Source organism: Syngnathoides biaculeatus, chromosome 21 (genome assembly GCF_019802595.1).
Source record: "Syngnathoides biaculeatus isolate LvHL_M chromosome 21, ASM1980259v1, whole genome shotgun sequence".
In the NCBI taxonomy this organism is placed as follows: Eukaryota; Metazoa; Chordata; class Actinopteri; order Syngnathiformes; family Syngnathidae; genus Syngnathoides; species Syngnathoides biaculeatus.
Window position 1 is genome coordinate 6407229 of NC_084660.1, and position 19420 is coordinate 6426648.

The following is a 19420-nucleotide window of genomic DNA, read 5'->3' on the forward strand; positions in this document are numbered from 1 at the left end:
GGGATTTTAAAAAAAATCTATACGTTTCTAAAGAATTTCTAAAGAACTATGGAACTTTAAACCCAAAGTCCGATACAATTTCTAAAGAAATTGTATTGTTCTGTAGAAATTCTATAGAAAATCACAACCAAAGTTCTATAGAACAAGTTGTTCTGTACAACTTCTATAGAATTATATGTACAGATGTTTTTTTTTTCCTTTTTTTGCAGGGAACGAAAAAAGAGAAAGAGCCACTGATTTTGAAATGATGTGCAGCATCCCACTAACTTTGCAGCAGGTGTAGAAAAAAATGACCCATTTCTTTTTAACAAATATTGCATTACACCAAAATGAACTGTGCAAATTGAAAAAAAAAAAGTTGTCAAGACTTTAGCAGCTGCAATGGCTACATTTAAAAAAAAAAAACTCCGACCTAGCTAGCTCAAGTAAACTAGCTCTTGTCGTTTGTTTGATTCTCAGTTGTTTGTTTCTCGTTTTTGGTTTTATTTTTATTTTTTTTTCTTTGCTCTCCCACGAACTGTAACAGCGTGACACGCGCGTGCCCGCGTGGGGGGAAACAAATGGCAAACCGGGCGCGGACACGCGAGGCTAGCGCCCCGTCAGTACTCACATGTTGTGCATCCGACGACGGGTAACAGGACGCCCGTTGTGAACAGTCGCGTGTTTTGTTTTGGGTTTTCCGCCTGCCCACGTCGCAGCTCGACGCGCACGGTCACGCTCGGCGGAGGAGGAAAAAAAAAAAGGCAGAGGAAGACGGGCGGGCGAAGTGGGAGGGGGGGGAAGGGAGGGAGGGCTGCTACTTGGGTTTCATGCTCGGACGCGCACCGGAAGCGAAGGCGCGGGGCAGGCTGTCAAACTGGCTGAGGGACTTCCGGCTCGGTGGCTAACTGCTAGTAGCAGCTCCGCGGACCGCTCGCTTAATCCCTCGTCTCGTTTCCCCGCAAACTCCGGTCTTCTTCCTGGCGTTGTGACGTCACTACGACACCCTCTCGGCTCTCGACCAATCAGGGAAGAAGGCGTGGCAACACCGGCCGGCGCGAGCTTCGACTGCGATCGAAAACATTTTGGGATCAAGTCTGACTCGGTTTGTGACGTTTCTAATCGATGCATTCCATCCCTCCCTTTTCTTTGCCGCTTATCCTCACGAGGGTCGCGGGCAGCGCTGGAGCCTATCCCGGCTGTCAACGGGGCAGGAACTGGTCGCCAGCCAAAATTGCAGGGCACATGGAGACAAACGCTCACAAATCACACCTATGGGCAATTTAGAGTGTCCAATTAATGTCGCATGTTTTTGGGATGCGGGAGGAAACTGGAGTGCCCGGAGAAAACATGCAAACAGCACACGGGCGGGTCCGGGATTCAACCCGGGACCTCAGAACTGTGAGGCCAACGCTTTCCAGCTGGCCCACCGTGCCGCCTCTTCTATAACCTTCCCCGGAAATCACAACGTCCAGTCCTGGCTGAGTTATTTTCACGACAAGCCTGAGGACTCGCAAGGTCCTCGCGGGCTATACCTGGTGCCCACGTGCGCCATGTTCGTGACCGTTCGGTATATTCTACAGATTATTTTTTTAAAGTAGATATTTAAATATTGGTTGTATTACTTGGGATCATTAATATCAACAATTGCACTTAAAAAAAAATGTATTTTTAAAATTCAGTCAAAGTGAATGACGGCGCACAACAAAACTGCGAGCGACTGTTCCGGATCCATCCCCAAATTCCTGGCTCACCAGTTCTGGAAGAAAAAAAAAAAAAACAAGTTGATGTACGTGTCTCGAAACAATGAAGTCCACTGACCCACTTTTCTCCCACCCCAATTCAAGCCCACCTCCCCAGCCTGTCAGGATGCGGTTGTGCAATAGCTGCCGCCCCTCAGCACAAGTTTGACCCCCTTTTTTTGGGGGGGGGGGGTTGCATCCCACTCGTGCCCCATCACAAGCACCAACCGCATGATTGCCAGCAATATTTGAAGTTTGGATGTTGAAAAAAAATACAATAAAAATTCTTTTAAGTGGGCTCAGGGTGGCCCAGGATACGAGTGACGTAACATGCTGCGGAGGGCCCTCGGAGGGTCTTTTTCCACGGAAAAATAGTGAATTAAAAAGACGAGGGGTCGGGGGAGGGGGGTCCGTCGACATGTTGGACTTTAATCGGGGGGGGGTGTTTAAATAGGTGAAAGTTCGCCACGAGTGACTTTGATGAAAAAGGAGCTGTGCTCTGACATCTGACGCCAATTAGAAAAGGTAAACTGATAATAATACCATAAAAGAAGCTGTATAATGCAACCATAATAATAATCACTCAGCAGCCATTCCGTTGAGAACACCGGCACAGTTTAATGAAGAAAAAAAAAAAGACAGAAAAGAAAATACAAAAAAAAATTAATTTTGAATCTCAGGAGTCAGCATTGTGATTAAAAAAAAAAAAAAAAAAAGATTGTGACTGCGGGAATTTATCCGGTTTCAACGTTTGGAGGAAAACGGATTGAGGGGGGCGCGATCCTCGTGCAACCCGGCCGAAGAGCGCCGCGATTGGTCGAAAGCTGCGACGTACGGCGGCCCGAAGCCGCCGACGTCAACAATGGCGAAGGCGGGCGGCGGTCGCGGGCCGGCCTCGCCGAGGGCGCGATGTGCGGGAGTGACGCCGGGCGCCACGGACGTCACTGGTCGACATTTGAGCCCGTGGGTCCGCCCGTCCGGAATGTTCCGGTGGATTTTCATGTGAGCGTTGCGGGACTTGACTTTGTAGAACATTCTGGAGCAAACATAGAAAATGATGACTGGCTGAAGAAAAAGACTAAAAAAAAAAATATATATTATTATTTTTTTTTGATGTTTTGACTCACTTGCCGCATTTTATGCAGGGGAACAACTTCGCGGGACCCTTCATTGGTCCAAACTCCTTTTCGCTCGGCGCACAGGTGATTCGCTTTTCCGACACAAGATGGCACACATCACAAAAATGCTTGACATTTTTTTTGGGGGAGGGGGGGGGGCTGAAACGGATCAATGGCCTAGTGTTTAAACTCAGTGATGTCCAAACTACAGCCCGTGGGTAGATTTGCGGCCCGCCGTCTGCCTACCACCACAAATAATAACAAGTTGGATCCGCGAGTAAAAGTTGTTTGAAAGATCGCCATCTTAGTAAAGATTTTTGCTCAGGAGCTATTTTAGTGGGATGCCTAAAATTGTGGAAAAATCCCCCCGAAAATTTATTTTGACTTACAACGTGCTCGTGAAACAAACTATACCTCAAGGCACCGCAATAGAAATCAACCAACTCAAATACTCACAGTCGGACTCTCGCCTCGCTCCGGCTCCCCTCCGTTCTCATCCCGGATCTCCTGCCGGCTCTGTTTCATCTGCTTAGCTCGGAGTTTATTGTTCAGGTAGTAAAACTCCACACACTGGCTCACCATCTTTGTTTCCACCTGCAAACGCAACAAGGTGTGAAGCGAATACGCGGCGGATCACGGCGCGCGTGCTCTCCGTTTTACCGTCTTGTGGATGAGCGGAAAGTTTTTCCCGTGGTGTCGCAGGGCTGCGTTGAATGCGCTCTTCTCGGTCTCGGTCCAAACGTCGCAACCTGGACGAGGAAATGACAAATGGGGAATCGTCCCCATATGTCCGCGTTCGACGGAACGAGCGTGTAAAGCTTACCGGCGTAGTGGTAGTCTGCTGCTGGTGAGGTTCCAGTTCGTAGTAGCTTCTCCAGTGCGGCCTTTGCGGGAGGGGGGATGGGGGGGGGGGTTATTCACGATAAAACTGGGAAGACATCAACAAACATTTCCACGCTTACCAAGACGTCCCCCTGGCAGGAATGCAGAGTGTGCAGCGCCAGCTCCGTGTTGCTGCCCCCTCCTGGTAAACAACTGGAGTTGCACATCACCAGCAGCTTTTCCACTGTAAAACACAGCACGTGACAGGAAGTGAACGGAGCGGACCCTCCGGAAAACGTTCCTCGGCACCTTGCTCCTGCGTTGTCCGACATTCCCGGAGTCCCTTCCAGGACTTCCACAGACACTGCTCCTGGTTCGACTCCTCCACGCCGTCGCCGGCGCACAGTGCGGGGAGCTCCGCCTGGAAATTGCTGCCAATGTTGACCCTTCTGAGGAGAAAGAGAGCCAGGCGCTGTTTTTCGAGCGTCCAAATGAAAACGTCGTTCACTGCCATTGACGGCTTCTGACGTCAAATAGCGGTGAACGGCAGTGAATGATTTTTAAGCGCAGAAAAAAATGCTGTTCTTGTTTTTGTGATATATTCTATATCCTCCTGGTCTCTCCGTATACTTACGGCGGCTCGCCGCATTTGTCCTCGTGTCCGTTCTGGACGGCTAAGAGGGTCGAATAAAGCCCCGTCCCTTTGCGAGCCGGGTTGAGGAGGGGTCGGGGTGTGTAATGATCGCTCGTTCCCTCGCCGGGGTGAAGGATGCTGGGGAAAGGAGTCCCCGTGTAGATTTGGTTCTTCTGCAAGAAGGAGTTCCGCGTTAGCCCAGCGGGGAAATTAAAAAAGTCCAGTCGTAGCCGAATCGGACTGTGAATTGGTTACCCAACGGTAAGCGGCGCCTCCCGCCGCTTGCGGACGTTGGGCGTGACGCGGGGCTCGGTGGGATTTGAGTGTGGAGTTTCCGGATGAGGCGGCAGGGTGCGACAGTGCTGGGGGGGGAACTACATCATCAAATAATATGAAATTGAACAGATATGAATGAATTTACCGAAATTAATATTTGAGGGTTTTTTTTCCGGTGATATCAATCAAAAAGTTCCTTTTGAACAGATTTCTACCTGTGATGCCGCCGGTGCCCGCCGACCCGCCGGCCAACGGCCACGTCACGCCGAAGGAGTCGAGCGACGGGACCTGCTGGGGGCGGGAAGCAAAAAAGTGGAGCGGCCCGTCCCTGTCCCCAGCCCACGAGGGCGAGTGGGCGGAGGTCACGGCCGGCGAGTGGGACGAGGGAGGCAAAGGCGTGAGAGGAGGACTGAGGACCGAAGACGTCAGGTGAGGGAACGCCAACGGCGGGGCGGAGGTCGAGCAAGCGGCGGGATGGAAAAAAAGTTCGGATCCGAAGTGCTCCCCCGCGACGGCCACCGGTCGCCAAACGGTTCCGTAAGAATCCTCTCTGAGAACCTGTGGGAAGCTTCTCTTTGGCCGCGAAAGGAAGGCTTCGTGGAAGGAGTCCAGTACCCGAGGGTTGCTCTGGATGCCCACGCCTGACATCTGGGGAAGATTTGCTGAGGCCAAAGTTTGGGTGGCCCCCATTTGGATAAGCGGGCCGGACCGGATCCAAGGCGCCTCCGACGACAGACTGAGGTTCTCGCCGCTCGAGCCAAAATCCCAATTTTGGTAGTCTCCGCTGCTCTCGCTCCACTGACTCGCATCTTGATTGAAATCCTGAGCCGAGGCGACGTCGCAGTTGCCGTCACACGATCTGTGGACGGCGCCGTAAAACTGAGGCCCCCCCACGTCATCCCAAGCCTCGCGTTGGTGGCTGTTCACACGCTGGTCCTCAGAAAGGAAGGATGCCGCGGAGTACGTCTCCTGACTTTCAGACCCGGTTCCTGGGACCTGGAAGTCGCTCTGGTGGAGGTGGAGGAGGGATGACCCGAAAGATGGGGATCGGAAAACTGCCACGGGGGCGAAAAGTCGTCCATTGCGTGGTTCTTCGCTCAACTAGGAGAGATGAAAAGAAAAGAAGCGGACGCGTGAGGAAAGGAGTGAAAAACAACAAAAATAACGTCCGACCCGACAGCCAGAGCGCCTCGTTGTCTCCGAAACTTTATCCAGTGTAACATAAAGACGATCTCAGGATGTGACCAAAAATGACCACGAATAACCTGAAAGGGTTAAAAGAATTAAAAATGACAGGCACTTGAGAAAATTGTTATTGAAGTAAACAAAAATTGCAAAACTCAACTCACAACAAAGTATCCGAAAACGTATCCAGCAGTTCAGTTTTCAGCAGGTACTCACGGTATTTGCGAAAGAACCCAAAGAGACGACTCGGGCTTGACTTTTGAACGCGTCGTCTGTGTTTTTTTTTTTTTTGTTCTTTTACCCGTTTTGGCACCTCGCGCGTCGCGCAGGTTCTGGCCGCTCTCACGCCATCCCTCGCCCGTCGCCCGGCGGACACCCACAAAGGAGAGGCAGAAACGCGGCGGGGCGGCGAACGCGACGGGGACACGCGGGCGCGTGCACGGCAAACCGCACGCATCGCGATGGCGTACGCACGCAGGCGCTCTTGACACTTCGGGCAGGTGTCAGGAGGGACCCGCGGTGTCTTTTCGATGTCGCCGCGCTGCCTTTTCGTTGTCGCGGTAACCACATCCTGAGGAAACAAACACTGACGGATCTCCCTCCTCTCTGCTATGTTTAACTCTATCTGCCCCCCCCCACACCTACACTCTTTCCATCTCTCTCTCTCGTCACTTTTTTTTTTCTTCACACCAACTATGCCACATTTACCTTCTTCTTTTATCTCACTGGCTGCAGTGGGGCTTCGAACGCGTTTCCAGTCAGGTAAGGAGACCATAATCTGTCATCAACAAGGGGGGGGGGGTAAGGGGCGGGGGGGTTGGAATCATGCCACACGTTCCCTAGAACCGCCACTGGCTGACTATTGTGTTGTGCGCTTATCTGATCTGATGCAAAATGAATTGATTGCCTTAAGCACCTTCGAGTATTAAAAATGAATCGTTCACATTTTAGCGGAAGACAAGTTCACGTATTTAATTAAAAACTATTTTTTTTCCCATCACAGGACGAGGTTTCACAAAAACAACGGCTAAAACGGCGCCCTCTAGCGGACAAACGTTGACATCGGCAGACAACTGAGTAACGCACTAATTGACTAAATGCATCCATCCGTCCATTTTCTTTTCTTATCCTCACGAGGGTGGCGGGGAGCGCTGGAGCCTATCCCAGCGGTCGACGGTCAGGGTACACCATGAACTGGTCGTCATCCAATCGCGGGGCGCACGGAGAAAAACGGCCACACTCGCAATCACACCGAGGGGCGATTTTAGAGTGTCCAATTAATGTTGCGGGTTTTTGGGATGTGGGAGGAAACCGGAGCGCCCGGAGAAAAGCCACGCAGGCACGGGGAGAACGTGCAAACGCCGCACAGGCGGGGCCGGGATCGAACCCGGGTCCTCGGAAATGTGAGGCCAACGCTTTACCAGCTGATCAACGTGCCGCAAAACAATATACATGCACTGCACTTTCATAAAGTTACAGGACTAGGGTCACAATAAGGACCCCCACTTTTAAAAAAAATAATCTGAAAAACTTTTCATCAGGTTTAAACGATGTACATAGCCCGCAAAAAAAAAAAAAAATAATAACTGCTGTAAAATGGTCACAAAATTGATGGGAACGCACTTGACAATTCGCAAAAATAAATAAAAAGACGCTGACGCTTATAATGAAGAACTGTACGATCACAATTGTCGAGATTCGCCGGCGAGTCAGACTGAAAGTGTTTTGTCAGAGGCGGCCCGAGCGACGCGTCGAGTTTGATTCCCGGCATAGTCATCTTCAAACTTCCCCTGCGACACCACAGCGGCGCTCAATTGACAGTTTCCTCTCCACGTTTTGACATTTCAGTAGACGCCCGACAGCAACACAATACGGGATTGATTTTTAAAAAAAAAAAAAAAAAAAAAATGTAGACTTTAAGATTTCTTACACACACACACACACACACTTGTTTTTTGTTACTTTAAAAAGGTTCTATACGAGAATAACAGATAAAAACGCAAGTGAGGACAGAACTTTGTTTATTCATTTTGGTCGACAGACTTTACTTCCAAAACTCTTTTTCTGAGCGCGGCGGTGCCAACATCTCAGACTCGCAGCCAAAACGAGAAAACTATTAAAAACAACAACATTCAAATAGCTCGCAGAAAAACAGCCAAACAAGAATGGAATGTCAAATATTTTGTAAACAATCTGCTTCTTAAGGTCTGAAAAGTAAATAAACAATTTGCTAAAAAAAAAAAAAAAGAAATAAAAATTGCTCCATGAAGGTTTCGCTCGCCAAATTTAGCTGTGAGAAATGTGCCAAAACAAACGTGCAGCTTATTAACAAGCCACCTGACTTTGGGAGGAGAAAACTAACAAACAAACAAACAAACCTAAAGTCAATCTATTGGTGACTTTTCTGCAATTTGCCGCCATCTTCAGCCTTTGTAAGGGAATTGCAAGAGGACGCCTTGTCCGGGTCCCAGGGCGATTTTGACCAGGTCGACTGTGGACTCTGGCTCCATTTCTGGATCAGTGGACAACTTGACCGTAGCGGATGTTGGCAACTCGACTCCTTCTGCGGGAACAAAATACATAAAATAAAATATGTATAAGTGTCGGGCTGCTGTGGGCACATTAGAGCGCCTCGTTGTCGCGGTGTGAACAAAAGCCCCCAGTTGGGGTTTTGACGCATTTGAGTGCTGAGAGCAATGCTAGATTTTTCATGTTTGTTAATAACACTTCACAGACATCTTTTTTTTTTTTAGTATAATGGGGGGGGGGGGGAACTTGCCTGTCGGCGCCATCTTGAGCTGGAGCGTCTCCGACGCGTTGCCCCAGTTGACCGCCGTGACAAATCTCTCGCTCTGGTCCCACAGGCGCAGGAAAGCGAGCGACGAGGCGGAGGACTGGAGAGGATAGTAGTCGCCGTGGAGGAGGGAGCGCTCTTTACCCCGCAGGTCGCTGAGGGATTTGAACCACTTCCTCACGGCGACGTATTCCTCGCGCTCTGCCTGCGCGGGGCAGAACGGAGCCAGAATGAAAACGCGTCATCCAAATTTCTGAAAAGGCCGCGCTTGGACACGCGCTCACCTCTGTCGTCTCGTTGACGGCGGCTCCGGCTTCCTTCTCGAGGTCCCAAATCATTTTGGGAGACTTCTCACCCTAAATGGGGAAACAAATACACAAAGTTAAGACTTGATTGCGCTCCTGCTTCGTTGCCGATTTTGAATTCTACTTATGAGCATTTGAACTCTTGTGCCAATTTGTATAGATTTTATTTGCAGTTGTGCACCCGTAACACGATGTTGCCGCTCTGTACCGTGGAAGTTGTTTGAAGGGCCGTCTTACCATGAATGCTAATGCCCATTAGCCTGTCTATGGCTTTCCACATTCTATGCTAGCATAAAGCTAGCAGGGCTTCCAAATTACATTGTTTTGTCGAAATCGTTTGGTGTTTAAATATGTAATGATGCCGAATCTTTTCCACAAAATCAAAAAGGCAAATCCCAAATGATCTCACCTCCATCTTTAGGCCAATGTCGTCGCCGTAGCTAAACACGGGCGTTCCGGGCATGGTGAAGAGCAGCAGCTGGTAGAGGCGGATCAGAGCCCGAGACGCGGCCCGTTTGGACAGCTGCTCCCGCCGGGCGGCGCCGAGACCCCAGGCCACGTTCCTCTGCTGGGAGTGCAGCGTGTCCAAGGCGTGGATGCGCTCCGCACCTTTGCCAATGACATCAAAACGCACGTCAGAAAGGGAGAACTGAGCGGCGGTTGCGGGTGTGAGCGCTCGCCTGCCTACCTCCGAGTTTGGCGCTTAGCAGGTCCGACAGCACCAGACTGACGCTGGAGGTGTTGAGCAGCTGGGAGAGCTCCACGGCTGAAACACCTTCGGTCACCCCCATCAGCATCCTGGAAAAGTCAGTCCCCCAGTTCAGCCACCACAGAAACACCGTGATGGGAATCACTCCCAAACACTATACGATGTCCTGAAATAATACAGCGGCCAATTTGCAATGCGTGGTGACCTCTTCATACATGGAGCTAGCTAATCAGAACAGAAAATAAAAGGTGTAATTTCCATCTACATGTTTTGCGCCACCCTTTGCACTCCAGTAGGCGGTGTTTAAAGTCTGTCGAGGGTGTTTTGCATTGTTATGCTGTTGTTTCATTTACACAGCATTTAATAACTGGGTTATTATACATCAATGATCGTAACCCTTTCACAATATTCCACATAAAGCGTTTTTTTTGGGGGGCAGGCAAAGTGGCGTTACTTTTTCTTGGTCTCCTCCTCGGTTGCATTCCCCTGAATCGCGGCCATCAGCTGGGATAAGTCCACAGCCTTGGCGGCCGCCGGCAGGTCAGCGATCTTGATGCCGTCCACGCCCAGACGGAACCAGTGCTCCGCCGCGTCCTGGAAGACGGGCAATCGACAGGCGATTTTCACTCGCCGACAAACAGCGGAAGGAGTTCGGTTGTTCGCGATGACATAAAAGCGGGATTCCCGACCTGGACGCTGTCCATCACGTCGCTGAGGTCACTGGTGCTGAACCACGGAGATGCTCCCAGGTAGTTTGGAGTCAGGTCAAGCACCACAGAAATACCTGCGATCAAAAGGGAACCCTCTTAAATTCAAATGAAATGAGGCACGTGCCCATTTCCCCACATTGCATGCCTCAACTCACAAAACCATTTCGATACTACTATCTAGTTTGTCTTATACTAATGTGTCTTCTTTTGTGAATTAAATACCCGCCCACTCGCGCTTCACTTGTCACAAATTTACCTATTTCCTTTTTTTTCTCCCAGTGGAATTTATTGTCAGCCTAATTTATATCCGTGAGGCTCTTTTCTGCAGCGCCGTCAAGAGGCCACAAGGCGGCGCCAAAGCCCTGGCTAACAGGAAACTAGTAATTGGCGTTGAGAATATTTTAAACGGGTGATGCGGTCAGGTGAGATTTAAAACATGTCATGTTATTTCAATTTGGAGTACATTTATGGTTTAAGTCAGCCAATGACTTAAAACATTCAGATGTGTTTACTCGCGGTATTCTTGGCAGAGCTTAGCCAGTCGCTCCGATGAATTTAGATGCAACTAGTAGTGGTTTACTGCATGGTTATAAGTCGACCCGCACCCTTCTTGTGGGCCTTATCCACCACGGCGAGGAGGTCCTTCTCGCTCCCCTGAGTCGGGTCGATCTCCTTCAGGTTTAGGGTGCTCCGTTGGTCCGCCTGCACGGTGTGAAACGGGCCCAGAACCAGACCTTTCACCTTCAGCTTGTTGATGTCGTCCAGCTTTTTCTCCACACCTGCACCGGGAGAGAGAAGAGGGGGAAAGTTCGCGGTGTGAGGGAAGGTCGCGGTTGTTTACGCAAGGCGAGGACACGTGAACGGTGCCACCATGCTGTCCGGGGGCCACGTGAGCACAAAAAGACCCTTTTCTGGGGGAGCAAATCGTGCGTGCTGGTGGTTGGATTCCTGCCAAAGATCTGCTGGGAAGCGGCACAACAAAGCGCTTGGCTCTCAAAAAAAAAAAAAAAAAAGGACCCCAGTGTGGAAACTAAAGCGCTGAGCCAAGCTAAAGCTGTAAAATAGCAGAAGTTTAACTAAAGAGCTGCTAGCCACGGATGGGAAAAAAAAAAAAAAGCGGCTGAGTGACTTAACCTTCAGCTGATATCAGAGCACATGATACCAAAGAAATGACTCAGAGGTTTAAGTGCACGTTAGACCTTTAGACATCGATGCGTCAGCAGGTTTGGTGCAAAGCCAAGCTTGTACAACTCGAGCCTCGTCTCCTGATACGAAATGTCTTTTTGCTATTTCGAGGGGGGGAGGGGAGAGGGGGGTCATCGCGGGCCAAATTATTGTTCACAGCACCTGCCAGCCCGTCGGCGAAGGCCTCGACGTCGGCGATCTGGTACAGCGGTCCCTCGTTCCACCAATTCATCTCCGGGATGGGTTTGCAGCGCGGCGCCTGGACGATGATGGCGATGGCGCCGGCCAGCATGCCCACCCAGCCCAGCCAGAAGAGGATGAGCAGCACCCAGCGGGTCCTCACCCATCTTAAAAAAAAAAAAAACAAAAACATGATATATATAAAAATTCGGCATTAGCCGTTTCGGGGTTTCAATTCGTTTGCGAGTATCTAGCGGACTTGCGTCCGACAAAATGCTCGTTGAGTTGGACGTGCTCATTTAAATATTCAATATTGAATTATCTTTTGTTGTGTTAGTTCTACAGTCATCTTCAAATGGGAGTGACAAGTAAACAGCTTGAAGCTAGAACTTTTGCCCCGAACGAAAACCCGAGACATTTGAGAAAAGGTGACGAGAAGTACTCGAAGGTTTACTGTAAAAAAAAAAAAAAAAAAAAACAGGTAAGCGGCGCTTACCCCGGAGTGCCGGCGACTTTCATGAGTTCTTCTTTGGACAGGCCCGTGAACGCCACCTCTTCCTCGGGAACCTTCACCTTGACGCTGCCGTTTTTCTCGCCGCCGACAGCCTGCCCGTCGCCAGTCATGGGCTGCTTCTCCGGGTCCAGCTCGTTGAGCTCCACATCCTTCATGTCGTTCATCTTTTGTTCTACGGTTGCACAGGAAAACAAGTCAAATTGACTTTGCCTCACCTGGCGCTCACAGTGGACTCACCTTGAGATGAGACCAGGGATCAAATAGGAGTTGTAAGAAATGTTCAAAAACAACTTTCATGGTTTTAGACATTAAAAAAAAATCCACTTGAATGGTCTTTGCGATAAAATTCCATTTGAGGATTTCTAAATATTTCCCTTTAATGGGATTTAGAGCAAATTTTTAAAAAGATACACTACAAATTTCATACCCGATATTGCGTTACTAGTAGCTACCATTTCAAAGTTTTATTATTTCTAATAAGCCTGGAAAAGACGGAGACATGCTTGTTGCTGATCGTTGTCTGATGTAACTGTTCCTGAACGTTGCACGATGCTAGCATGCTAAGTAGCTAACTGCTGAATTAAAAAAAGAATAATAACCGATAAAACATTAATTTTTTTAATCCATCACCGAACAAGCAACGTGAGTGTTTAATAGAGTCCATTTCGTCGATATTGAATATTTTTTTGTCGTAAATTTTGTACACGTGAGTAAAAAAAATAATAATGACGAATCCAACTACGTCATCACAACCAAAGCCACATGCTAGTTTCGAGCCTTTGTTAGTCGTAAACGTGGCATAAAATTATTATATTTACCTGTGTGGTGGAAATGAGCCGCCGAACTCGACCGAAACCTTTTCTAGTCAGTCCCTTTGTAATCTGATCAGAAAAGCAGCTCGGCGTGTTTATGTAGCTCGAGTGAGCCCTCCTCCTCCTCCCTGTGTGGGTGGTGACGTTCCCTTCCTAGAAAACAATTTCAGACGACGCCCTAAAGCCCCCCCACACCCGTATATGAACAAAAACCAGGAAAAAAAAATGAATATGAGGCATCATTAATTTCCTGTACTCGGAGGCAAATCCAGAAAAAAACAAGTCTGCTTGGAATAATTGCCCTAAGAATAAAAAAAAAAAATAAACAAAAAAAAAAACCTCTTCAGTCAACAACTTGTGATGCAACACCTCACTCAGCTTCTGATTAAATCATTGCACACACAGAGATACTCACACATTCATTCACCGTGTGTATTACCGCTTTGATTGATTCTAAAACGCCCTAAAAAACACACGCACACACTGGTGTCAAACACAAGGCGCGGGGGCCAGATCCGGCCCGCCGCATGATTTTATGTGGCCCGCGAAGGCAAATCACGAGTATCAACTTGCATGATCTTTCTAAAAATCTGTACCAAAGTATCAAATTGTAACATCGTAAATGATCGTGTTGAGATATTGCAAGCGTTATTGCGTACCCCCGGCATCAGCAATAAAAACACTTTAACCTTGAATTCTAATTCCAAAACCAGCTCGTCAATTTCACGTGTAAATACGACGAGGCCAAAGATTTTCACGGTTTTGCAGTCTTAACGGCCCTCTGAGGGAAACCGTGACGACAATGGGTTTGACACCCCTGCCCTGCAACTCCTGATAACTAAGATAGCACGGATGCAAGTCCGAAGTCCTCTCCGTGGAGTTCCGCTAATTGCCACAACCAGAATTAGAGTTTGGTTTTTTTTTTTTTAATCCATGTCTGTTCAAATTTGCCTTTTTTTTGTGTGTGAATTGAGCTTCAAAAATCAACCTTCTCATCGATTAATCGAGTCTGATTGAGTCGAGTGGCGGGCCTCAAGCTTTATTGCGCATGAAAGAAACGTGATGTTGTATCAAAATTAACATCAGACGCATGTGACTTGGAGATGGACCACCCCCCCCCCCCCCCCGCGGGAGAAATCAAACACATGTGCCACCTGTTGCTGTTTTTTAACAGACAACCACGCGTGTCTGCGCCTGGCAGCGTTGCTCGTAGCCGAGGACTGGACCGAGGACACGGGTGACATGCGCAAAAACCAGTTTTCCGCAGTCTCTCGTTGATTCTGATGCGAAGGGAAAGATCGGGATGAAAAGACGAGTCCAAGGAAAGAGGGGAAAGGGGACTTGTTCTGCAGTTTGGGATGCGGTACGAGTTCCCAGCTCGGTCGTAAACGTTGAAAGAATCCTGTTCCATCACAGGAACAACACAAATATATGCTTCAAAAATATGATTTCTGTAGTTTGTGCTTGTGTGCGTGTGTGGGGTGGGGGACGGCGGATGCACGTGAGCGCACACATGCAGGACCTCATTCGAAATTCCTGTCTGATCCCTCGGGGGGGGGGGGGGGGGTATTTAGCCGGAGGTTCTCACGCGCGCACGCGCGCGGACCAGACCAGTTTAGACTAGCCTCTCCCTTTGAGTGTTCTGCATTCAAAGCAATTGTTCCAGATCCAAGTTGAGAACTCGCAACGTGCCTTGCATGCAAATTCTCAGGGAATTCACCAGCAGTGAAAGAAATTCAAATTACAGAATTATGTCGTTACAAAGTTGTACAGGAGCAGAGTGGCGCAGCGGAAGCGTGCTGGGCCCATAACCCAGAGGTCGATGGATCGAAACCATCCTCTGCTAAAGGTCCTACTTTTCATCGTCATTTTACAACATATAAGAAAATCATCTATGACTCTTTAGAATTGATTGAAAAAAAACTTTAACACACAATAAACAAAGAGGGTTTTTTTTTGCGTGTCTGCGGCACAAGTGAAATAAACTCACCCCGTCGTTGACTTCCCCGGTTTGTTTGTTTGCTTCATTCTATTGTTTGAAACTGGATGAGGCCTCAAAGGTTCTTTTTCATCTGGTTTGGGGGAGAGGAAAAAATAATAATCTTTTGATGTATGTATGACGAGGGGAGAAAAAAACATGACAATCAAAACAAGCGTTGCTTTAGGCACCATCTAGTGGATATTTTGTGTTGCTACAGTACCACCGCAGAAATGTAACCTCTAACGCCGCCAAGTGGTGGTGTTACTCACTGCTTCTTCTTCTTCTTCTTCTTTTCCTTTCGGCTTGTCCCGTTAGGGGTCGCCACAGCGTGTCATCTTTTGCCATCTTAGCCGATCTCCTGCATCTTCCTCTCTTAACACCCCAACTGCCCTCACGTCTTCCCTCACCACATCCATAAACCTTCTCTTTGGCCTCAGCATCCTTCTACCAATATACTCACTCTCTCGCCTCTGAACATGTCCAAACCATCGAAGTCTGCTCTCTCGAATCTTGTCTCCAAAACGTCCAGCTTTGGCTGTCCCTCTAACGAGCTCATTTCTAATCCCATCCAACCTGCATCTTCATTTCTGCCACCTCCAGTTCTGCTTCCCGTCGTTTCTTCAGTGCCACCGTCTCTAATCCGTACATCACGGCCAGCCTCAGCACTGTTTTATAGACTTTGCCCTCTCATCCTAGCGAAGACTCTTCTGTCACATAGAACACCAGACACCTTCCGCCAACTGTTCCACCCAGCTTGGACCCGGTTTCTTCACTTCCTTACCACACCCTCCATTGCTCTGTATTGTTGACCCCAAGCATTTGAAGTCGTCCACCCTCGCCATCTCTTCTCCCTGGAGCTTCACTCTTCCTCCTCCGCCCCTCTCGTTCACGCACATATTTTCTGTTTGACTTCGGCTAATCTTCATTCCTCTCTTCCTCCATCTTTCTAAATGTTCCTCCGCCTGTTCCCTGCTTTCACTGCAGAGATCACAATATCATCTGCGAACATCGCGGTCCGAGGGGATTCCAGTCTAACCTCGTCTTGTCAGCCTAGCCGTTACCGCCGCAAACTGGAAGGGGCTCAGAGCTGATCCCTGATGCAGTCCCACCTCCACCTTCAATTCCTCTGTCACACCTAAGGCACACCTCACCATTGTTCTGCTGCCATCATACATGTCCTGTACTATTTTAACATACTTCTCTGCCACACCAGACTTACGCATGCAGTACCACAGTTCCTCTCTTGGTACTCTGTCATAGGCTTTCTCTAGATCCACAAAGACACAATGTAGCTCTGGTGTTACTCACTGCAATTGACATAAATCGACCGATCATATTTATAAACTGATGCGCAAGGATTTCTTTTGAAATCAACCTTTATTTATCCAATTAAGGAAACGATTCTGATTCGCAAACAGCCGAGCAAACATGAAAAAAACAACAACTCAGATACAAATAAATATGATAAAAACAAATAAATACATACGCAAAAAAAATCTGCATAAAAGTCAATAACAGCAAGTTATCCATTAATAAATTGTCGTTTCCGTTTTTGGTCACGTCATTACGCAAACGCCCACGTACGTACGCCCAACCCGGAAGTGAGTTAGGAGGCGGCGGCGCTCTCGCGTTCTCTCGTCCGGACGCGTTGCGTTTGTTATTTTTTTCTCGCCTGGAACGGACATGTCACGGAAAGCAAAAGAAGAATATTACCGCTTCTTTAGCGTCACTGACATACGTGCGCACGAGAAAGGACACACCGAGTACAAAGTGACGGCGAGGGTGAGTTCTGGTCATCGGCAAAACTACTTTGGAATGACTCATGACCTATTTTCTGTGACGTCATTAAACGCATCTTTTATTGGACGCGATGAAGTCTATTGCAGTTATTTATTTTTTTAAACGAGCGAGTCAAGTAATTTTAACATGCACACGGAGTCACTTATGTATCAGTGAATACGAACGTGTGATTTCATCACGAGGAGTGCTTGGGAAATTAGTTCAAGTCAAATGGAAAGGGAATCACGTGTCCACAGCTGAACAAAGAAAAATTGCAACCTCATGACTTGGCCTCTTCGCGCCTAAGGGGGATTTTGATGCTTTTTCCGCCGTAGTTTGTGTCCAAGCGTTGCCCGGAGGATGTGAAGGAGGTGGTGGTGTGGAGGAGGTACTCTGAGCTGAAGAAGCTCCACGGCGAGCTGGCCTTCACCCACAGGAACCTGTTCCGCAAACAGGAGGAGTTCCCGCCGTTCCCGCGGGCGCAAGTCTTCGGTACGACGGGCGGACGCGTCGTCGGCGCGTTCCCTCGCCTCCCGGCCGTCTCAACTCGTCTCTTTTCAGGGAGGTTCGACGAGGCCGTGATCGAGGAGAGGAGGAAAGCTGCGGAGGCCATGCTGGTCTTCTCGACGACCATACCTGCGCTCTACAACAGCCCGCAGCTCAACGACTTCTTCAGGGTAATTAAGTCAAAGTACAAAAGTACTTCTGTCGAAAGTAAACAACGTGTATTTTGCCCTCCTCAGGGCGGAGACGTGACGAGGCCTCTGGATCCCTCCCCCGACCCCTCCGCCGGGATCCTGCCCCCTCCTCTCATCCCCCTGCCCAAGCGGAGAGCCTCGGACTGCGAGCCCGCGGAGGAGGAGGCGGGCAGGGAGGCGCCCACTTTGCCCCAGGACCTGGGCACCGACCTGGCCATTGACGTGGGGGAGCCCGAAATGGCGGCAGAGGCCTACGGCGAGATGGCTGGGGAGGAAGGCGGCGCGGACGCCGCGCCGGACGACGGAGGTAGTCAAACATCGCAAAGAATTTGGGCAGTCCGTGCGCCGATGTCATTCACGAGCCTGTCTTTGTGATGTCGTAACCCCCAGTCACGTCTCCGTCCAGAACGTACCCGTCCCGAGATTCTCAGGAGGAGTTCGGGGCACTCGTCGCCGCCGTGCCGGAAGGCTGCCGCGCCTCGCCGCCGAAGGAGGACGCTCGGCCTTCGCTCTCCGACGGCGACCTGGCCGTCTTTGACCCCTGCTATAAGCGAGGTGAACACAAATTATGGGGATATTTTTGGGGGCTTTGTTTGTTTTTCAATTGCAAATTAAAAATAGTAATAACCGAGGTATTGACAACCAAGTAGTTCTCCCGCCCTTCTCCACCTGTTACAGACGGATTCGAATCATGCGGCGGCCATTCCGAGTTGTTGTCGTTGCCCGCGAGCAGCCCGGAGAACGAGGCGCCGTACTTGAGGCGGGCGGCCGACGAGCTGACGTCCGCCGCGGCGAGGGAGGCGGCGGGAGAAGTGAGCGCCGCCATTTGCGGGTACCGGACGGCGGTTGATGTACTCATCACTGGAGTGAAGGGTGAGCGGCACACTTTACGAGTACGTGGCAAGTATGACTCACGGTCGTGAGGCATGTGCGATGCCACACGCGATCATTCTGCGTGCCGTATCTGGGCCCCCGGGCCTCGGGTTTGTCACCGGCGCAGTAAAGATCGGGCAATCATTTTTCCCACGGTTTTGGGGGTACTCTCCTCACAACTGTGAATTCTCCTTTCCAGACGATCCGGATCCGGCACGAAAGGAGACCGTCAAGCGAAGGATTGCGCAGTATCTGGAACACGCGGAGAGGCTGCTGGGCGGGGTGCAGATCGCCTGACCATGCGGAACATAAACTGTAAAAATAATAATGCTAATAATTCAAAATCCTCAGAACTGACCTTTTTTAAAAACATATTTATGGTGGTGACTGGGTGGTTTGGACCAAAACACTCACAAATACATGATAAACGCTCCACACTGCGCACACCACAGACTGTTGATAGCATCTTTAATTCACCCCAAAAAATACATCAATGATAAACTCTCTTTTGCACAGTTTTCTTAATAAATAGTTTTGATTGATGTCGCGTAGTGCTTTTTTTTTTCTTTTTTTTTTACGCGATTAGATTTGCAAGGTGCTGCAAGTTGATGTTAGGAGGGGGGGGGGGACGGTTTTGACAAAGTGGGAGGAAGCAGAGGGGCCGTATCGATGCCGCGCAGCCTCCCCGGAGAGGAGCGAGGGATGACGGACGACGAGTGGAAGGACAGACAGATGGAGAGCCGACAAAGGCAGAGGAAAGAGTGCTCGTTGGGGAGTGGGAGATAACGGGGGGAGGGGGGGGTGCGATTAGAGGATAAGCAGAGATCATCCATTTATTGTTGAAGGGATGGAAAAAGTGACCCTCCCTCGTCCTCTGCATTCACCCCCCCCCTCGCCCCCCCGGCACACTTTTGTTTTTGAGCATTGTAGAGAGGGCGGTGGGATGAAAGTGGGAGATAACGCCGCTCCATCCCGTCACATTTTCCTCTTCGCCCCGACGCATCCCTCGCTTTTTTTTTTTTGCGCCACTCCACCTGGGCGCCGCGGGAACGCGGACGGACAAAAGCGGCGGCGGGATGGACGGATGAAACGGAGGAGGCCTGACATTAGCATGCCGAGTGTCA

At 49.5% G+C, this 19420-nt stretch overlaps 4 protein-coding genes and 1 non-coding gene across 6 annotated transcripts in view; 2 read left to right on the top strand and 3 right to left on the bottom strand.

Moving 5' to 3' along the window:
• Positions 1 to 962, bottom strand: part of LOC133494610 (pyruvate carboxylase, mitochondrial-like) — a 97625-nt gene extending 96663 nt beyond the window's left edge. The window contains exon 1 of the mRNA XM_061808596.1: positions 611 to 962. Coding sequence (XP_061664580.1) covers positions 611 to 621 — 11 coding nt within the window. The 5' untranslated portion in view covers positions 622 to 962. The remainder of the gene's footprint in view (positions 1 to 610) is intronic.
• A 1325-nt stretch (positions 963 to 2287) lies between these two features.
• Positions 2288 to 6040, bottom strand: LOC133494622 (zinc finger protein 541-like). Its single transcript, XM_061808616.1, has 11 exons — positions 5973 to 6040; positions 4787 to 5672; positions 4551 to 4669; positions 4296 to 4468; positions 3971 to 4110; positions 3802 to 3905; positions 3663 to 3723; positions 3500 to 3588; positions 3296 to 3433; positions 2849 to 2931; positions 2288 to 2757 (listed from the first exon to the last, which is right to left on the bottom strand). The coding sequence occupies exons 2-11, from the start codon at positions 5259 to 5261 to the stop codon at positions 2466 to 2468; spliced, it is 1674 nt and encodes a 557-aa protein (XP_061664600.1). The 5' UTR covers positions 5262 to 5672; positions 5973 to 6040; the 3' UTR covers positions 2288 to 2465.
• A 1720-nt stretch (positions 6041 to 7760) lies between these two features.
• Positions 7761 to 13129, bottom strand: slc3a2a (solute carrier family 3 member 2a). The gene is made up of 11 exons (XM_061808657.1): positions 12972 to 13129; positions 12136 to 12325; positions 11622 to 11806; positions 10880 to 11053; positions 10254 to 10348; positions 10019 to 10158; positions 9544 to 9653; positions 9265 to 9464; positions 8835 to 8906; positions 8536 to 8755; positions 7761 to 8319 (listed from the first exon to the last, which is right to left on the bottom strand). The coding sequence occupies exons 2-11, from the start codon at positions 12315 to 12317 to the stop codon at positions 8180 to 8182; spliced, it is 1518 nt and encodes a 505-aa protein (XP_061664641.1). The 5' UTR covers positions 12318 to 12325; positions 12972 to 13129; the 3' UTR covers positions 7761 to 8179.
• A 1610-nt stretch (positions 13130 to 14739) lies between these two features.
• On the top strand, positions 14740 to 14811 carry trnam-cau (transfer RNA methionine (anticodon CAU)). The gene has a single exon. It is a non-coding gene; the product is annotated as a tRNA-Met (tRNA).
• Positions 14812 to 16364: 1553 nt separating this feature from the next.
• Positions 16365 to 18838, top strand: snx15 (sorting nexin 15). 2 transcript variants are annotated; one of them, XM_061809000.1, is made up of 7 exons: positions 16373 to 16728; positions 17061 to 17217; positions 17287 to 17402; positions 17469 to 17730; positions 17814 to 17978; positions 18102 to 18296; positions 18496 to 18838. In XM_061809000.1, exons 1-7 carry the CDS (start codon positions 16630 to 16632, stop codon positions 18591 to 18593), a joined length of 1092 nt encoding a protein of 363 aa, XP_061664984.1. In that variant the 5' UTR covers positions 16373 to 16629; the 3' UTR covers positions 18594 to 18838. The 2 variants fall into 2 exon arrangements, with proteins under 2 accessions (XP_061664983.1, XP_061664984.1); XM_061808999.1 differs by having other exon boundaries at positions 16365 to 16728; positions 17061 to 17402.
• Positions 18839 to 19420: the final 582 nt, after the last annotated feature.